The following is a 20,450-nucleotide window of genomic DNA, read 5'->3' as shown; positions in this document are numbered from 1 at the left end:
ATATCATAACATAATCTTGCCTATAGCCACCACCACCACCCTGCCCCCCCCCAAATATATTTGTTTTAATAAAAGGGCACCTCCCAGCAGTCCTATATCAATGACTTAATTGGGAGGGTAGGGAGCACTTTTGGGTGAGAGCAGAATCTGCCTTCTGATCCTGCAACATGGATCCTGTGGAATGACCCTCCCTTTTTTTTTATCACCCTCCTGCATATTAGCTTGAAGCAAATGCATATGTCAAGTCTGCCATATGGAGACAGCTTTAAATTGCTTCATCTAGCAGCTGTTCAGAAGTGGAGAGTTATTTCTGTGCAATTTTTTCCAAGCTGTTGCAAACTTGGGAGGAGGGGTTGTTGATGCCAGAATGCAGAAAACCTAAAATGAAAATCCTGTGCAAACAGAGCAGTTTGTCACGTGTTCAGGCATGGATCAATTAAAAGCTTATTCTGTATGGCAGTTGTAGCATGAATACTGGTCCTAAGTCAGAGTTCCAATAATAACAACTTGGCTCTTTTATATATTCAGAATAGCTCTTTTATATATTCAGAATACCATAATCAGAAATATCTTTTCAACAACATTGTAAGTTAAACCAATAATGCTGTTGCATTTGAATATCAAACTTGAATGCACAACGAAATATAACAAAGGGAACATGCTTCCTTCTTCTAATGGGGCTCATTTACTAAAAGTAATCCATAGGAGGGGAAGAATTTTTGTCTTAAAATAAAAGGCAGTTTGAAGGAGGAAGGCATGAATAGAAGAATGATTCAACCCTTCTCTGCTATCCATAATTCATTCACCATTCTATAAGAAATCTTGAAGACCTTAAATAGGGTACCGTGTTAGAGAAGTAACAACTGTAAACAAGGTAGCAGCTAACAGTTTATGCAATACCAATGATGAGTCATCATTGCTGTGTTGAACAGGCAAACAGCCAAAAGGCATGTTCGCTGTTGAGAACTACCATGCTCAGCTGGTTCCCTACCTGCGCAAGGATTCCCGAAGAGATTGCTGCTTTGAGCTGACTTCTCCTGGTAAACGAACTTATGAGGTATGCTTGACAGACATGGGAAGTGTTCTTTCTGCCAACATGACCTTTAATCAAAAAGTTTAGTTGTGTGCTTAACGAGGGGAAGGATGACACTCTACATTCTGGATCTTGGAAGATACTCAGTGACAATGTTTGGGCTTCCTCTGTCATTGGTCTTCTTTATGGAGGCCCATCCAAGTAGAATTGTATAAATAGCGCTATCTGTTTGTTTATCCATCCATCCATCCATTTTAGTTAGCTGTAAAATCCTAATATTCTGACTTATGGAATATTTTGATATATGAAGCTTAAACTGCTCTTGAACTACTCTGTCATGTTTGCCAGCAGAATTTAGCCAGACATTCAGCATGGCATGGCTAGATGAAAGTTTTTATGACTTGCTGGAATGAAGCTATTTTAAGCAGCTGATTGTCCTCTGTCAGTGTGAGAGTACAATTCCTTCTTATACCCGTTTAAATCCAGTGGTTCTATTTCCCACCTTTCCCATGATTTAACAAGTGTCTTGTTTTGGATTCTTCAGGCTTGGTGCTGTCTGGTGGCTGTTCGTTAACATAACCAGCACTCCTGTTCTGGGAAATTCTAGCTTTCAGCATGAGTCCTATATTCTCCCATGCACATCATGCAGATCCTATAATTTTTTTGTTAAGAGGGATGGGATATCCCTCTTTCTTCTTACTAATGTATGTTCAACATTTGCATTAAAATGTGTAGAATTAAAAACCACTGCAATCCCTCTGCACAATTGTTTTTCTCCTTCCATTTGACTCATCATACCCAGACATTTCTAAAACTGGAAGGAGCCTAGAAGTTGCCTCTCCAGAGTTAATATGAACTAATTTATGCTGCGTTTGAGGTTGACACAACCCAATCAATGTGCAAAAATCTCACTGAGGAAAATTAATTGAGATTCAAGGCTACTCAAAACATCTTAATTTAACCAGACCTTGTTCTTTGGTTCTAGCAGATTGCTGCTTCTCATTCCCATACTTTTTTCCTCTCTGGTTAGCCTGTAAGCTAGCTATCCTGCTGCTTGTCTGGCCCTTCCTTCAATGTTTATCTCTGTAACCTTCCTTCAATGATCTTGAGCAAGCTGTGTACGCCAAGGTGATAGGCAAAATATCCTCTCCCACATTAGTAGCATGAAACAATTCCACCTTCAAAACATGCTCCAGAGTGTCACCCAGAGGTATGTGGCACTGTCAGTCAATATCTGAATCTGTATTGCTAACATAAATCTATTAATGCAACACTTTCTCCTTGCATGTTATTTTTGGTGCCCAAAGCTGCTATTCCAACACCAGCACGCTTCTGTTGCAGTTGTTTGCATTTTAGTCTGATGTATCTCCAGTCATTACATACAGTCCATGTTTTGGTTTCCTTTCAATATGTATGGACAGCCTCTTCTTAGGAAAGTGGTATGCCCTTTGATGATTATTTAAAAATAACTATCTCACACAGTCTGTGTGAGTGATGTGAACTGCAATGAGGTGAACAAAAATAACATGTGCTTTCTGGGATTACAAAGTAAACTCAAGCGTGCAGAAAATTCCACTTCCTCATTCCCCAACGATTCTCTCTATTTAGATTTTTCCAAATAAGCGAACAAATGTAAAAATCACATTTTTTAAAAAAAGGAAAAAAATACTATTTTACATGGAAGGAGGAGAGATGTGGAAATGAAGGACATTCCAAGATATGTGTCCAGACAAAAACATTACAATACAAGGCTTATTTGCACATTCATGTTTATATCAGATTTCTTATTGCTCACTGATTCAGCAACTGAATGTGTAAACTGCCTAAAAAAAACAATTACTGCATTTCAGATGATCCTAGGGAATAATAGGGTATCACCATATTGTTACATGCATTTCTGAATTAATTCTTAATGATGACTTACATCAGAATGAATGAATGAATGAATGAATGAATGAATGAATGAATGAATGAATGAATGAATAAATAAATAGTAAGGACATAGTACCACTGGGATGTAATCTACACTGATAGTGGTGCCATGTTTAAGTATCAGGCATATACGTATATCAATACATGCAGTCCTCTCAGTAGACATTTGACATTCTGATTTTTTGCTTTGCAGTTCACAGCTGCTAATCCTGCAGAAGCTACAGACTGGGTGGATCATATCACATTTCTGCTGAAAGGTGAGTCACTTAGGAAGGATCAAACACATACTTTAAGGATAAGAATTAATCAATGAATCAATTGCATGTTTATCAATCAACTATTGACATCAACAGCCTTAACTAATCCACCAATTTGTGATCATTCTGTTGACTTCTCACAGTCAAAGTGGAAGGAGAAGAAATATTCTTCCAAGCATTCTTCAAGTGAACCTGAGAAGGAGAAAAACAGACATTCACATTCACATACACTAACATACCTATCCCTATCTTCTGGACCTTTGACAGCATAGGTTCTCACCCTCCTCTACCTCTGCCTTCTCTGAAGATATCCACTTTTATATCAGTCCTAGTGGTGGATACTGATAGAGTCCAGCCTGGTGACAACTTTGTACTGTTCAGCTCTATTTTTGAAGGAGATTTTAAAAATTCTCCCCCAGTCAAAATCACGCTCTTACACCCAATTATCTCAAGACCATTTCCATTTATCTCCAACATCCCAGAGGAATTCAGGATCTATTTATTTTTTCTGGTTGTTATTATCAAGACTTTCCACATGACAATTACCAGTATTATAACACTCAGTACCATTTTTTTTTAGCCCTGTTCTAAGATTCATGGCCTTATTCTTCCTTCAGATATAGGCATGCTGTATATATGGATTCTGTTCAAATCAACAGGACTTTCTTTCTCTACCACATCTTGTTTATTATCATTCCCCTTTCCATGGAGCTCAACTTGTCCATCAAGAGATTATTTCTACCCTTAGTAGACCTCCTGACAGCAGTTCCACAGTTCCACAAATTTCAGTCACCATATCAGGTATACCTTAAGCAATCTTCTATACAAGAGAACAAAGAAAGGCAGCAGTGACACAGAGATAATTCCAAATATAATCAGTATAATCACCTTAGTTATATATTACCTATTTGAATAAGATCTTCAGCTTTAGCACATTTGGGATACTTGGAAACAGCTTATCTGAGCCTCCTGCTAAAATGTCATTAGGCAAGTTATCCTCCCTCCCTCCCTTGTGGACCAAGGAAATGCTGTGGATATAGTATACTTAGATTTTAGTAAGGCATTTGATAAAGTAGACCACAGCCTACTTCTTGACAAGATAGAACAATGTGGGATAGACAGTACCACCTCCAGATGGATTTGCAGTTGGCTGACTAACTGCGCTCAGCATGTGGTCCTTAATGGAACTACATCTACGTAGAGAGAAGTATGCAGTGGGGAACCTCAAGGTTCTGTCTTTGGCCCAGTGCTCTTCAACATCTTCAAAATGACCTAGATAAGGGGATTGAAGGGGCACTTTAAATTTGTGGGTGACACAAAGCTGGGGGGAATTGCTAACACTTCAGAAGATAGATTCAAGATTCAAAAGGATCTTGACAGACTTGAGCACTGGCCCTATCCCACAAGATGCAGTTCAATGGAGAGAAAAGTAAGGTCCTGTACTTAGGCAGGAAAAACCAGATGCACAGGTACAGGATAAGCAGTACCTCGCTCAACAGTAGTGCCTAGGAGAGAGATCTAGGTGTTCTGGTGGACCACCATTTAAGTATGAGTCAGCAGTGTGCTGCAGCTGCCAAAAAAGCCAATGCAGTCCTGGGTTGCATCAACAGAGGGATAGTATCAAGATCAAGGGAAGTGATAGTACCACTCTACACCGCACCAGTGAGGCTGCATTTGGAATACTGCATCCAGTTCTGGTCTCCACAATACAAAAAAAGATGCTGAAGCCCTAGAAAAGAGTGCAGAGAAGAGCAACAAATATGATAAGGGGTCTGGTGGCTAAATCCTGTGAAGAACTGCTAAAGGAACTAGGTATGTTTAGCTTAAAAAAGAAGACTGAGGGGAGACATGACAGCAGTCTTCCAATACTTGAAGGGCTGCCACAGGAGAGAGGGCATCGATTTATTCTCCATAGCACCTGACGGTAGGACAAGAAGCAATGGGTGGAAGCTCATCAGAGAGAGATCCAACCTGGAAATAAGGAGGAATTTCCTGACAGTGAGAACTATTAAGCAGTGGAACAAATTGCCTGGAGTTGTAGGTGCTCCATCACTGGAGGTTTTCAAGAAAAGATTGGACAACCATTTGTCTGAGATGGTATGAGGACTCCTGCCTTGGGCAGGTAGTTGGACTAGAAGACCTCCAAAGTCCCTTCCAACCATATCCTTCCAACCATATCCTTCTTTCCTTCCTTCCTTCCTTCCTTCCTTCCTTCCTTCCTTCCTTCCTTCCTTCCTTCCTTCCTTCCTTCCTTCCTTCCTTCCTTCCTTCCTCAAAACTTATCTCCAATTTTATAGACAGCAGTGAATAAGTGAAAGTCAATATCTGAAGAGACTGGTTGTTTGTCCAATCAAACAAAAGGTTCCACCTGGGATGTCCTAGGTCTAGCCAGCAAATCAGAAACTATCTAGTGATAAATGCACCTTCCAAATCACATTTTGATACAATGGTAGAAGCACAAACTAGTTTTGCCATTGTATAAAAAGAGCTGTATTGGGGAGGCTTCTTCAGGTTACAATGGACAATTTTGCTAGGTTTATTCCATCAATAAACAAGGCAGGACAAAGTCCCTATCCTTCAACATATAACCTTGCAGTTCTGGACATGGTCCACGGCTCATGATATTTCCCTTATGTACGTTAACCTGTCAGGTACAAATAGTGATTTCACAGACACTCTCTGTCACAGATACTCTCTATCAGAGCTTCACCCTGGGCATGGTAATAAATATCTCTCTAGGAATGCAAACATGCATTCATGGGCTTTGCAGTGAAAGATTCAAGGATGAAACTCAAACTGATAAGTTGCTTTTATTGCAGATGGAAAAGAAGCCCTCATGACAATGAAGATCAGCTACTGCAGAATCTAGGAATCTAGCCATATTTATGCCAACCCTAGGATTTAAACCTGTGTCTCTTTCTCCTGCCTTTATGTGGTAACAGATTCTTTTGCTGCCCATTTCTCAGCCTTAATATTCAAGGCTGAGATTGAGGACATCTGCAGAGAGTTTTGGTAACTGTCTGGTCTGGCCTCAGACTCTTTACTTCTGGCCTGGCTGCCTTCAGCCTGGATATTCTTTGTAAACCCAGATATATGGAACAAGTGGATGTTGCTTCCAGGTGTTGAAACCAATTTCCTTTACTGTTGGAGAATCTCATAGATCTCTTGACTATATCTGTGAGCATCCATTGTTACCTTCTACGGCAGAGTGGGTCAACAGGAAAGATATTTGGTGGATGTGTTTTTTTAATGCATGGATATAACCAATCATATGCAGCTTTTCCCTGTTCTTTCCCCTTACAAAGGTTCTTTTTAAGCTGATTTGCACATTATCTCCAAGCTTCCTAGTTACCGCATGGTGGCAAAGAGAACTGTGCCCTTGCCCACTCTTACCTTAGGTTTCACCTGGAAGAATTTGCTCTATTGCAACAGAGGATGAAACTATCATCCAGATTTTGTAGTTCTCCATCTTGTAGCTTTATTCTTCCCTGCCCAACTTTTTCGGAGAAGGTCTCAGCAATTCTAAAAACTGCATATAAGCCTTCCACCCAGCTTCCTTACCTATATAAATTGGGTATTCATGAGAGAAATGAGCAAAGATGCCAGGTGGGTATACCAAGGGTATATACTCCCAGCAAGGTCACCAAAGACTTGAAGATCATCCCAGCTGTCCAGCTAAAGCAAGCAGACACCTATATCAGGCAGCAGTGATATAGGAAGATGCTGGAGGGGGACTTTAGAAATAATAGTCAAATACATCTTTTCATACTGCATGGGAGAAGGCAGTGGTAAACCACTCCTGTATTTTACCAAGAAAGCCACACAAATAGACCAGATAAACTGATTGATGACAATGGGCCCCTCAGGTCAGATGGCATTTAACACGCTATTGAGGAAGAACTGAGGATATTTTGGAGTACTAATGGTGTTCATGATGTGGCTAGATTAAAGCCCTCTATTGTTGATGTTCACATGCAGGAAAAGAAAATCCAAAGCTGCAAAGACAAAATTATAGTGGGATGATGGAATGTTAGAAGCATGAACATAGGAAAGCTCAAGACAGTGAAAGATGAAATGAACTGACTACACATTGAAATCTTAGGTATCAGCAAATTGAAATGGACATGAAAAACAAAGAAGAAATGGCATTGCTTTAATAGTCAAGAAGGTTATAGCAAGGACAATACCTGGGTAAAATGCAATCAATAATAATATCAATTAGACTTTGCAGACAACCTTTTAATATGATGATTATCCAAGTTTATACTCTAACCACTAATCCAGAAGAGGAGGTTGATGAGTTATATGGTCAAGCTTAGTCTGAAATTAACAGGACATGCAAGCAAGATGTGCAACTTGTGGCTGGAGATGGGAATGCCAAATTTGGAAATACTAAGGAGGAACACTTAGTTGGACTGAATGGCCTAGGAAACAGAAATGAAGCAGAAGAATGATTTATTGATTGGTACCAATCCAATTATTTCTTCATTGCTAAAACAGCCTTCCAACAACCAAAAATGATGCCTACATACATGGAGCTCACCAGATGGAGTACACAGAAATCAAATTCACTTTATTATTGGTACAAGGAGGTATAAGAGCTCAATTATAAAAGCAAGGGTCTGACTGTGGAACAGATTGCTAACTGCTTATGTGCAAGTTCCAAGTCAAACTACAGCAGAAGAAAATCAGCCAGTTTCCATGACATGATCTTGAGCATATACTCACTATTTTCAAGGAGATCATCAAAAATCATTTTGGCACCCTGAACCTCATTGATAGGGAACTAAAGGAATTATGGAATGAAACCAAAGAAGTTGTTAAAGATGAATGTGAAAAGAGACAAGAAACAGAAGAAAACAAACAGGATATCAAAACAAATGGTGGAAATTGCCAAGATGACAAGACAAGCCAAAGGCAAGAAAGGCAGAGCTTTCAGGAAGGAACTTAAAATTTTCAGGCAATTGCTAGAAGAGACAAAGAAGCAGTCCAATAACATCTGTAAAGACACTGAAGATGGAAACAGACATAGAAAACAAAGAAAGTCCTCTGAAAGACCTCTGAACACAGAAGGAAATTTCAACCTTGAATTGGTATTCTTAGGGATGCCAGTGGATGGATAGTAACTGATTCAAAAAAGATAAAACAAAAATGAAAGGAGTATAATGAAATCCTGTGCTGTACAGATGTCAACTTCCAAGATACCTTAGAAGATTTCCTCTGTTCCCTCTAGAAGATGAAGTTAGATCAGCACTCCAGTCAGAAGGCTAAAGGAATTAATGGAATATCTATAGAAATATGGCAAACAGAGGAAGAATCAGTAAAGGTTCTAACTAAAATATGCCAGCAAATCTGGAGAACAACACAGTAGTGAACAGATTGGAAGAGATCAGCTTACATACCAATACCAAAGAAAGGAGACTTAACAGAGTGTGCAAACTATATCCTTAATTTACATGCCAGCAAAATAATACTTAGGATCATCCAGTGCAGATTAGAGCTGTACATGGTACAGGGAGATACCAGATGCTCAACCTAGTTTTAGAAAAGACCAAGGAACAAGAAACATTATTGCTAATTGCTGGATAATTGAGAAAGCCAAAGAATATCAAAAAGAAGTCAATACATAGTTCATTGATTATAGAAAGACCTGCATTCATGTTGACCATGTGGAATGTGTTTAAGAAAATATCATTGCCCTCATATGAAATCTATACATAGGTCAGGAAGCCACAGTCTGGACAGAACATGGCAAAAAGACTGGCTTCAGGTCAACAAATGAGAGAAGGTTGTATACTCTCTATTTATTCAATGTTCAATTGAGAGAGGCTGGATTGGAAGGAGATGAGCATGGTTTTAAAATTGGAGGAAGAAACATCAATAACCTGTTCTATCCTGATGAGACTATTCTTATAGCTGACAGTGGATATTACCTGGAAGCTGTAGTAATAAAAGTAAGGGGCACAATGAGAAAATGGGCTTAAATATAAAAAAGACCATACTAATGACAAATACAATAACCATTCTTAGATAATGAAATAGTGAGTAGCTTCTGCCTTTTAGGATCAACTATCAACAGTAAAGGAACTAGCAGTCAAGAAATATACCACAGACTAGCATTTGATAGGGTAGTAATGAAGGCCTTGGAATGGGTACACTATTGGATGACCTGAATAGACCAGGTTAGGGACACATCATCCTGGAGAAGGTCTATCTATGTGGTCTCTAAAAGTTAAGACTGACTTGATAGCACATAATCAATCAATGGATTATGTGGATTTTTGTCTTCTCATGTTGAAATTCCTTGTTACCATTATTTTGGACCACTGGGGTGGGGAGTTTTGTGCCATGCAGCAGACTCTCTGGATGTACAGTTCCACAGTAATAACAGTTCCACAGGACTGTTGCTTTCTTCTTGCCTAAGGTGATCTCTGACTTTTATGTTTACCAATCTATGCTTCTGCCTATAGTTTTTCCTCAAACAGGTATCCAGTTGGAATGGTCCCTTCATACTTTAAATGTTCAGTATGCACCAGTACTCTGTCCTTTCCTACTGAATCTAAATACTCTTTCTTTGTTATTCAGAACCAAAGAAAGGTTTTCCAATACCTTCACATTTTGCTCATGAATGCTAAGACACCGTTGCTTTGTGTTATGGGCTGACAGCTAATGTCATTGCACACCAAGCACACCATACAAAAGTTGTAACCTGCTTCTTTTCTCAGCATTGTTCTTGGCAGACTTCTGTAAAGCATCTGCCTGATCTTGAGCCATCTATCTTTATCACATGTACCATCTCAGTGTTCAAGCCTGAGCACATGGGTCTTTTTGAAGAACAGTTCTTTCTTTCATCTTTTCCTAGCAAGGATACCTACCTCTCCTTCAAGGTAAACTTGTTCTAATGCAGAGAGACCACAGTGAAGAAGAACATGCTGCTTACCTGTAATGTAACTCTGGTTTTTCCTATGGTCATCTGTGCATTTACATGACCAACCCTCCTCCCCTTGACAAGTATATCTTCCTATAGTCTTGGACTGTTTATTAGTCTTTTGGAACTGAAAAGAGAGCAAGAATTGTGCCCAGTACAAGGCACATATTCCATCCAAAATCTCAGCTGTAGAAGATTCTCAATTGTGGTTTTGCACTGGTGCATCATCTGTATATACAAATTCAAAAAAGCTTATCCACTATTACAGATAAGCAGCCTGTTCTTTCATATGGTGTATTTGCTGTTACATGCTAGTTACATTCTTTAACCATGAACATTTACTTATGATTCTGATTTGCATTTGAACTATCCCAATTATTCAGACAGGACTTTACTAAAAATGGCTTTAATCAAGAGCTGAGCACCACATAGATTCCATGTCAGAAACAGCCCTCCTTCTCTAGTTAGAATTGTGTCACAAGTGAGCTCTTCTTAAATTCCCAAGAACCTTGGATATGTGTCTGTGTTTTAAATAGATTTCCTACCATCAAACAGAAAACATTTGCATAGATACCTGAGAATCTTAGCCTATGGATCTATTTTTCAACAGATTTCTTGTACTCATTCGGAAAAATCATAAAAACACAGTGATAAGCTTGTCTGAAAGTCATAGAAAACAGAAAGCAACCATTAATCAGAAACACCAATTTGGGTGATTTTGTTCTAAGAGCTTCCTTACTTGTTTTAAGGTTTTTGTCAATTAAAGACTAATATCAGAGGTATCCCATATATCCTTACAAAAATGCATCACCTAGGTGGAAAGATCCTGATAGGCCCAAAGCTATGTTACAAGTTTAATGATGAAGGGCAGATTTCAATCAGATGTTCTTGGCTAAAGTCCAATTCTTTATCAGATAGCATGAATGTGCCCCCCCCACACACACACACACTATTGTGGGTTATACAGGCTAGCTCTGCCCTTTTTATTAATGCAACTGGCGCTCTTCTATGCATGGCTCAGTCAGGGTTTCCCACTGCATGGAAGAATTTGGTGGTGAATACATTGATGCCTAGATTCCTTTTACAGTTGCTAAGACATTGTTTTTTGGCAGTGATGAGAGAGACATTATAGTCTTCTTGGTCTTCTGACCTGCTTATACATTCTTGGAGTGCAGAGGAGGATAATTTGAATCTTCCCATACTTCACCATTGATAATGAAGTTCAAGCTCAGATACTTTGGTCACCTAATGCGAAGAGAGGACTCTTTGGAAAAGACCCTGATGCTGGGAAAGATTGAAAGCAAAAGGAGAAGGGGACGGCAGAGGATGAGATCGTTAGATAGCATCACTGAAGCAATGAGCATGAAACTGAGCAAACTCAGGGAGGCAGTGAAGGACAGGAAGGCCTGGCGCAATATGGGTCATGGGTCATGAAGAGTCAGACACAACTTAACGACTGAACAACAACATACTTCACCAATTAAATGACAAAATCTAGTGGTTATTGAACTTCCAGCAGGATGTTAATTTCTCTCTATTACATGGCTTGGATATGATAGCATTTGCCCAATAAACCTATACCTAAGATGGAAGAGAACCAGGTGGTACATGGAAGCTACAAACAAAATGAGCTTAGAGCAATTTAGGTTTTGCTGAAGAAGTAGAGAGAGATTTGAAGAATGCATAACAAAGAAGAGGAAGCTTTTTAAGGCATTGGCAAAGATAGCTATGGAAGAAAAGCAATCAGCTTCCAAAAGTACACACTCAAATCCAAATCATCAAATACAAGCTAGCATTCTTTTAGCACATTTTGATCACAGTTGAATGCTCAAGGTGGGGATAATGGCGAAAGATACTTCTCCCACATTTTCTAACTTGTTTAAAGGAAATGTGTATGAGCCCTAATCCACTTCAGTATTCATGGAAATGCATTTGGTTGGTTTTTTAGGTTGATTAAAAATCCCAGGTCTTTGATCTTGTAGATGTAGTCTGAACTGAGATAAATCTACATCAACACCCAAATTCAAAAGATGCTGTTTTCTTCTCCCGTCTTGTTTTTGTTTTGTTTTATTTTGTACTGTCTACAGGATTTATTCCTCCCAATTTCTTTTGCACCTTTTAGGCATAAAAACCAACTGGATAATAGTGAAATGTAGTGTGTGTGATGGGTTAATCAAAAAGTAAACTCACATTTCCACTTTGGTGAAGACATTTTCTGAGTTATAAAGAATGTGTGCTCTCAAAGCGTCCTCTGCTGGTCAGTATGCAAAGCCAGTATTGTGAATGCTATTTAAGGTACTATGATGAAAAGTATAAAATTATTATTGTTTTGTTGTTTTTGTTACTAATCCACATCTTTCACTCTAAAAAATCATTGATGATGGACCAAATTTGATTTATAGCTTGTTGCATCTAGTTTAGCTATGTTTATTGATATTCTGAATAATATCTTGCTTAACAGTAATATCTGCCTGCAAGAATTACAGATTCAAGTCTACCAGGATGTTATCTGCATGAATATTTAAGGCCCTCCTATCTGTTATGGGAATATGGGTGGGAATCTCTTGCACTGAACAGCGCACAGTTGTTTCTAGTTTTGACCCACAGATGTATAAATGCAATGGGAAATGGCATGTTAACATTTCATTTCAACATTTTTTCTGTGTTGTATGCACTGATGTGCTAATAAACGTACAACAACAGGCTTTGCCAGCTCCACTGCTGCCACCGTACCATGCCGCAAGCTGCCAAACAGCTGATCAGTGCACTAGGCATCATGGCTGAGCTCTGCTCTCAACTGGCTTGCAAAATTCCTGAAAATGTAACAATTGGCTTTCATGAACCAGAACGAGCCAGCATTCTCCAGCATTCACACTGTTTGCATGGTATGTGTACTGTATGCATAGCACAGGTTATTTTATTAAACTTTCAAAGTTTTATTTGTCTCCATGAGTTTGTAATACTTGAATGGGGATAAGGATCTCAGCAGAATGTCATCCACAAGGTGTATTGATCAAATCCAAATCTAGAGCTGGAGCTAAGTTAGTTCCCTTCAGAATATTTGTTCTGGCTGTTATGGCTCAAGCTGAGGGCTAAAGTTATATCCTTTCATCTTTATTTATGATTGTGTATGGATTTGGCCATCTGATGAAATTGAAATGAAAAAGGCAGCACAATAAGATGTTGACATTCCAGAGGGTCATTTGCTGCCCTTATTTTTAGCAAGCAAGAAGTGGGCTTGTTGAGTCTGCCAGGTACATGCTGGATTCTTAGGTAGTTTTCTCTCTCTCTCTGTTTCTTCATAGGTTATTATTTTTTCTTCTTTATTATCTTTTCTCTCAGATATGAACTCCTTCACTATCCCCTGTGAGGAAGAGGAGGAAGAGGAGGAAGAGGAGGAGGACGACGACGACGACTACAATAATACTGATAAAGAAGAGGCCTACGATGACATAGAGAGTTTTGATTCCCCCCCAATTCATCAGGATTCCACTTTGGACCTGGAGAAAGAGGAGGCTATGGAGCAGGGCCCAGAATGCATTTATGAAATTCTTCCAGGTGAGCCATTCAAGTTGGGAATATTGGAAGTTTTAGTTTTAACACATTTGGAGGGCCATACTTTGGAGAAGACTACTCTGATTGCCTTTTAAGTTTACTTATATTTTAAAGACCCATTTAGCTGTCTATAAAATATTCTACCCAGAATACATTACAATACAAATCACAATGCTTATGTCAATTTGCAAGTGAAAGTCAATAAAAAAGTCATATTAGAAATATCCAGAAACTGCCTCAATTGGCTGGAAAAAGAATTAGCTTACTTGAAAGGACAGAATGACATATATCACTGGTATACTTCCTATGCTCTTCATTTAACATATGGTAGGCTTTGCTACAAATTCTGCTCCCAAAACACCACCTAAACTATAGCTGAACATGAGAAGCACTTGCTACCATGTTTAGTTTTGGTGCTTTCTAGTTTCCTGAACTTGTTGGCCCTCTCAGTTTTGTGTTATTTTGAGCACACAGCTGAACATGAAAACAGAAGTATAATCAAGAGATTTTCCATGCAACAGGTTTTCTGTCTCCCATTTGTAATATATATCTGAAATGGATTCAAGTTGTTTTGACTACTTGCAAATTTATTCGAACATCAAGTGCTATGAATATGGCCATGTTTCCACGTTTGCAAGTCTAGAGTAGAGAGCTGTCAGCCAATTGGTGCTTGCCTTATTGGCAAATAGATGAGCACAGAGGATTTCAGTCAATAACTGAGTATCTCATCCCAACCTCAAGTTCCACTAGGTTCATTCCCAACCAAGCATCCCCTCCCTCTCTTTATTAAAATAAAAAGTAAATCGTTAAAATTTTCCCTCCCCTGTAATCCATGTATTTCTGCACATATATCTGTGAATATTTGTCCATTGCTTTGCAAAAAAATACCATAGGTAATTTGAGGAGAAGGTAATTTTCAGTGTGGAAACTAAGGGCTTACAAATAAATGCACTGAAAAGCTTCTGAAGCTTCCCCATCGTAGCAGCAAATCTCTATTGTGTTTCAAAACCCAACAGCCAGTAGTACTAATAAGTACAGCTAGAAATACCAGTACTTCTCCATTTGTGTACCTTTTCCTAATTATGCCAATGCACAATGGAGCCCAGAAGGTGGGAATTAGGATGGTAAGAATCTGTGTCAAAGGGAGCAGAATGTTTCTGAAGACCATTTCCCTGTTCAAGGATAAAAAAGCATTGTTAGAAGGATAGGTCACACTCTTAAATTCCCAGTGATGATGTCATGTGATTGGCAGAATAGGGTTCATGTTGCCCCAGTGTGAGAATATTAGTCCTGGGCACTGGGTACTAGGTACTACCAACTGTTATCTGGAAGACGCCTGGAAAATAAGTCTGTTTCTGTTATTCCAGAAGGGGAAGGCATATCCCATCCACGCACAAATTCAATACCATTTGAAAACTTATTGTGAAAAATAGGTTTCAGATTAAGGATTTTGAAAACTGAGATTCATGGGATACTGAATTCTGTGAAGTTTTATTTGTATCAATACCTGGTGGACTCAAAAAATGAATAGAACTCTTGGGGTAAGCAGTACATAAAATCAGAGATATATCTGTAGAAATGAGTAATGCTCTCTATAAGCAAAGGCAGCGCTGAAGCAAAAGCAGTAAGAAGTCCAAAGAAAAATACAGGGGTTAATTTTCTTAAAAGAGAGAAACTTACCTTTATAATCTTTGTTTATAAATTGTGCAAGCAGAACTTATTTGAAATAATAGATTGCTAAATTAGGCAACAAAACTACTGATCCAATATCAGTTAAACTAAAAGAGCAACTGTTTAGGCTTCCAAACAGAGCTTTTTGCCTCTTCTGTCTCAAAACCTGTTATAAACCATTCCTCTGCTCCTTCCGCTAGTTCTGATTGCTGTTACATTTCAAACGCAAGAGAGAGAGATTTCTAGGTCATTAAGGAAAACATTCCCTGTCATTAAAACTACTTCATCAATTCCCTGATTACTCATTAGCCTATAAGGTGAAACCATAATGATAGGTTCATTCATGCTAATCAAGACAACCAAATTCATAGGAATGCTCACTCACTCTTCTGTTAAAATGTGGGTAGCCAATCTGAGACAATAGGTTTAATACTCCACACTACATCACCATTCTGCCCAACGCACAGGGAGAACAGCAAATTTGCTCCATCCATCTGATTAGGATATCTTGGAATCTTGATGCAGGATCATCTGCATGGCACTTTCCTTCTGCATAGAGAAGACAGAAAGAACTTACCTTTCTGTCCGTGTATTCATCTTCCTTTTTTGTGTGGAATACAGCCACACAAAAGGTGGCTGGACATGTTCTTCATATATGAAATGTCCCTACTATTCCTAAATGGGGACTGCAGGATCGGAGTGGAAAGTCTGTTTTGAAGCTCCTTGGGGGTTATACCTTTCTTCTCTAAAGAAATTTACTGATATGAGAGAAAATAAGAAAGACAACAAGCATACAGGAGGAAAAAATCAAAACATTTTGCTAGGGCTATAAAGAATCCAGAGTCCTTGTATCTACAGGCCCTTTGTAAAACCGAAAGTATCTGATGTACAAATCATTGCACTTACTTCAAATGAGAAACCCAGACCACACACTGCCAAGCTCCATGGCCTCCTCAGACAAATCTTCTGGGCAAGAATAGCAATTTGATAAGGATAAAGAATCTGGCAAGCTCATTTCTGAGTCCCAGGGACTAGCTTTCAGGTCTTGGCAGCATTCCTTTCTGTCACTCCCAATCCTTCAGACACGATGCAGGGTCATTGCCACAAAGTTTACAAGAGTATTCCATCTCTGAATTGAATACCAGAGAATAGGGAGATGGGGAAGAGCTATGCATTTCTGTATATTGATTTAGGTAGAAGTCATAGATTATGATTTTCTTCATCTAGCTCCTTTTCAACATACCTCTCAGAGGGTTTTCTCCCTCTTCCTGAGGCCATAAGTAGAATAAAAGAAAGACATAGATATGTCATAGTGCTATCAGCATTTGAAGAAGACAAGATAGAAAGAACTTTAGAAAATCTTTTAGAGAAAATGCTTTCCCTGATTCCAGTGGCAAAAGATAATTAATAGAGGAGGATAATAGACTTTTGTCCTTTGTGTATACCAAGCCTCATAGCCAAGTTTAGAATTTTCCAACTCTGCATAAATATTAATATCTAAATATCAAACTAAATCAAAAGAAAGCTTTTCCTCAAGGGCCACACACTTTACAGTATCTTTTCCAGAGTTTTTTTTTTAATGATAGCAATTTGAATAAACATTTTTTTTCAAGGTATTACTTTACCATCTGATGCAAACTTCAGAAGAAAGGTTCTGAAAAAGAAATTGGCTCCTTCCAGCCTGTGTTTTGAGTCTCTAAGTCAAGAACCACCTCTGGAGAAAAAAGAATTATTCTTATCATGATTTTCTATTCTTACCTTATTCTTGGTTCATTCTTATTAGAGAAAAAATGACTAATTTACAATTTATTTATTTACTTCCTTAGTTTAAAAGGCTGCCCAATTCCTTAAAGATTCTGGGTGACATATATTACTAAAAATAGTAAGAACAATAGAAACAAGAAAAGATCGAAGTACATCCAGAGAAAGACATACATAATAACAGATAACATTCTGTGAGGTGCTCATTGTTCACCCTAAACCAAGAAAACACCCACATCATATGAGAGAGTTAGGGAAACACAGTGAGTCATATTCCCTTTTTTCTGCTTTGTATCTGTATTATGTATCTGTATATGTATTTTTTTTCTTGCTCTGTTCTCTTTCATTGTCTTATAGAATAAGTACTTCTTTGTGTAGCTTTCACATTTCTTTAGATTTTATGTTTGAGGAATCTTCTGCACTAAATCTGGTCTGGGGGGAATTGAGAGGGTCCTCATTTTGGAAAGCAGAAAAGTAGCCATTTCTATGCATTCTACAGGAAGTACTAACTATTTTAAGTTAAAGAACGCTCTCACTGAGATTTGATAAATAGAAACATAGGGACTTCTTCCACTGTTTTTTTTTATAGTAGTGGTATCTATACTTTCTGAGGTCAGCAATCTAGCTGACAGATCAAACAATTATTTAATTACTCAGTGCCTGTGAACCTACCTTCTTAATAACTGTACCTTAGAATTACAGAATTGCTGTTTAACTCCAGTCAGACAAATCACTCTGCAAAAAACAACTTTCAGCTTTGGATGTGTATTCATAGACAAAGCAAAGAATATTTTGTAATTTAGGATTTCCAACGTTGTGCTAACCAACCAGATTCTGTGCAGACAATATTGAATTACATTAGTATATTGAAATTTGTCTCAGTATTATCCTTGCAACCCCTCTTTTGCTAAGGACCCAAAATAAGTTTCCTGAAATGAGGGTCCTGGTAATCTATCTTGTAAAGATGCACCTTCAGATTCATGAATAGGGTACTGGCAGGTCCTGACACCTCTTCAAGAATAGCATTGTGTAAGGATTTGTCCATCTGATTGTCAAGCACATGCACTGAGTTTCACATCACCATGTAACTTAGCAGACTTGCATTAGTATCAGTGCAAAACAGTCCAGATAGCCATATGCTGAAATACGCATGTGGAGGATGAAGCTATGGATTTACCGTTCCAGCTCACAAACAGTAACATCTCACAACAGTCTTTATTTCACAGTCAAATTACTTTCTTTATTGGGACAAGAGATAACCTAGTATAACTTTTAAAATAAAGTACTCTGAAGATGCTCAGAAGCACTCAGTTCCTTACTCTCTCTTACATGCCAGGTTAGATATTAGAAGTGCAGCTCAGATTTAGGTGTAAAGAACCTCTAGTAGCTGTGGCAAATTAGATCCCTCCCATGATCTGATTGAGGAAGATTTCTCATCCCTCCCCTCACCCCACTTTCCTTCCCATCCTATCCACCCCTCTCTTCAACTTGGAGTTTCTAAAGACATTGTGAGGCAATATCTCCATGCTGCTTACAGCTGCACAGTCCCACCATTCATATATCCCTTCCCCCAAGTCTCCAACTGATATACTGAAGTAGGTCTGCATATGGGGCAGATCCTCCAAGGAGCTGTGTTTTAATGTTGCAATTTGATTCAATTTTCCACTCTATAAAATTACCCATCATTGTTCGTTGCTTCCTAACAGACACCTTCACTCTTAATTTAACAATCCTATCGAATTCTGCCTCGGAAATTGGAAAAATTTATCACCTGTGAAATTTTATTTTTCCTTGGTTGTATCTGTTTTTGTAAAACTTCATTAGCGACGATGACTTGCTGAGGAAATTATCTTTCTGACTCTCTCCTTCTTCTAACCAGTCTCATTCTGTTCCATTCTTAAAAAAACACTCAACCACAACTGAGAATTTTATTTGCATAATAAAAAGCATGCCACACAAAACCAGAAACAAATAAAAAATATATCTGCTGAGTTTTTGGGGTTCCTGCAATAGATCAGATCAATGGCTCATTTCAAACTTCATCCTTTCTCCTGATGACTAACCAGGTACTATAAGAAAGCTCACATTCATGGCAGAATGGCAGTTTCCAGACCCTGTTCAGCCCCTTGTCATAGCCAGCAAAATGGTAAGCAAAGAGGTTTTGTCTTGGCAGTTGATCAGTCTGCTGCTCTCTCTATCCATGTAACTCTTGTTAAATCCTTGAGAGGTGACCATTTCAAAACCCTGTGGCAATGAGTTTCAGAGAGTGCTTGAAAATCCTGCCGTATGTTAATCTTAAAACTGAGAATAACATAAATGTGTTGGCCCTCTGTACTGGGAGTTGGTATGAGAGAGAACATAGCTTAGTAAAAAATCACTTGCCTTGCATGTAGAAGGTCCCACGTTTATTCGCAGGATCTTCTTACAATAGTATATTTAAAAGGGAACATTTTTGCCACTGAGTCTCAACCTCCTACTCAGTCCAGGAATCCAAATTAAAGCATCACAAACACAAGGCAGTCTGGCCTCCAGTTGGAACACATCCAGTGAAAAAGAGCCCATCATCCCCCTGGATAATTCAGACTGCTGTCAAACTGCTCTTATTGTTAAGAAGTGTTTTATAATATTCAAGTGGAATTAGTCTTGCTGAAATTTAAAACCATCATTCTGTGTCCTACACTCTGGAATGTTAGATGATAGGACTTGGCTTACTTCTGTATGACATCTTTTCAGGTATTTGATCAGTGCTATCATATACCTGCTCAAGTCTTCTCAGAGCTATGCATGCTTCCAGCTCCTTCAGTGTCTCTTCACATGACTTATTTTCTAGTTTCATTATTATACTTGTTTACTTCCTCTTAATGTGTCTGAAACATTCTTAAATTATGGTGCCCAGGACAGTAATCAATCAAGGTAGTATCTGTCCAAGACAGAATGAATTGGAATTGTTATTTCTTGTGATTTAGAATCTAAGCTTCCATTGTTGAAACCCAGAATCAAACCTTGTAACGCCCAACCCAATATCGCTCTCCACTCTAATGAGGAACCACTGATGAGTCATCCTTTAGGTATGATTTTAAACCTTTATGTGTATGTGTGTGATGTATGCATGTGTGTGTGTGTGTACATCATTCCAATAGATCAGTGTTTCTCAACCTTGGCCACTTTGGCTCACTACTGGCTGGGGAATTCTGGAAGTTGGAATCCACCCATCTTAAAGTGGCCAAGGTTGAGAAACACTGCAATAGATGATGATTGAGTGATGACTGAGTAGCATATATACCCAACATCCATAATTTAAAATAGACATGGT

The 20,450-nt window shown here is 38.5% G+C and overlaps 1 protein-coding gene across 1 annotated transcript in view; it reads left to right on the top strand.

Annotated features, from left to right (window-relative positions):
* Positions 1-20,450, top strand: part of SKAP1 (src kinase associated phosphoprotein 1) — a 393,786-nt gene that overhangs the window by 297,000 nt on the left and 76,336 nt on the right. The window contains exons 6-8 of the mRNA XM_007420153.4: positions 933-1,057; positions 3,159-3,222; positions 13,493-13,708. Of these exons, the coding sequence (XP_007420215.2) occupies positions 933-1,057; positions 3,159-3,222; positions 13,493-13,708 (405 nt within the window). The remainder of the gene's footprint in view (positions 1-932; positions 1,058-3,158; positions 3,223-13,492; positions 13,709-20,450) is intronic.

This window comes from Python bivittatus, unplaced genomic scaffold, assembly GCF_059951505.1.
Source record: "Python bivittatus isolate LINGU-HERP-01145 unplaced genomic scaffold, Pbiv_v1 ctg000410_np1212, whole genome shotgun sequence".
Taxonomy (NCBI): domain Eukaryota; kingdom Metazoa; phylum Chordata; class Lepidosauria; order Squamata; family Pythonidae; genus Python; species Python bivittatus.
Note: the sequence above shows the minus strand (reverse complement) of the source record. Positions and strands in the feature narration are given on the sequence as shown.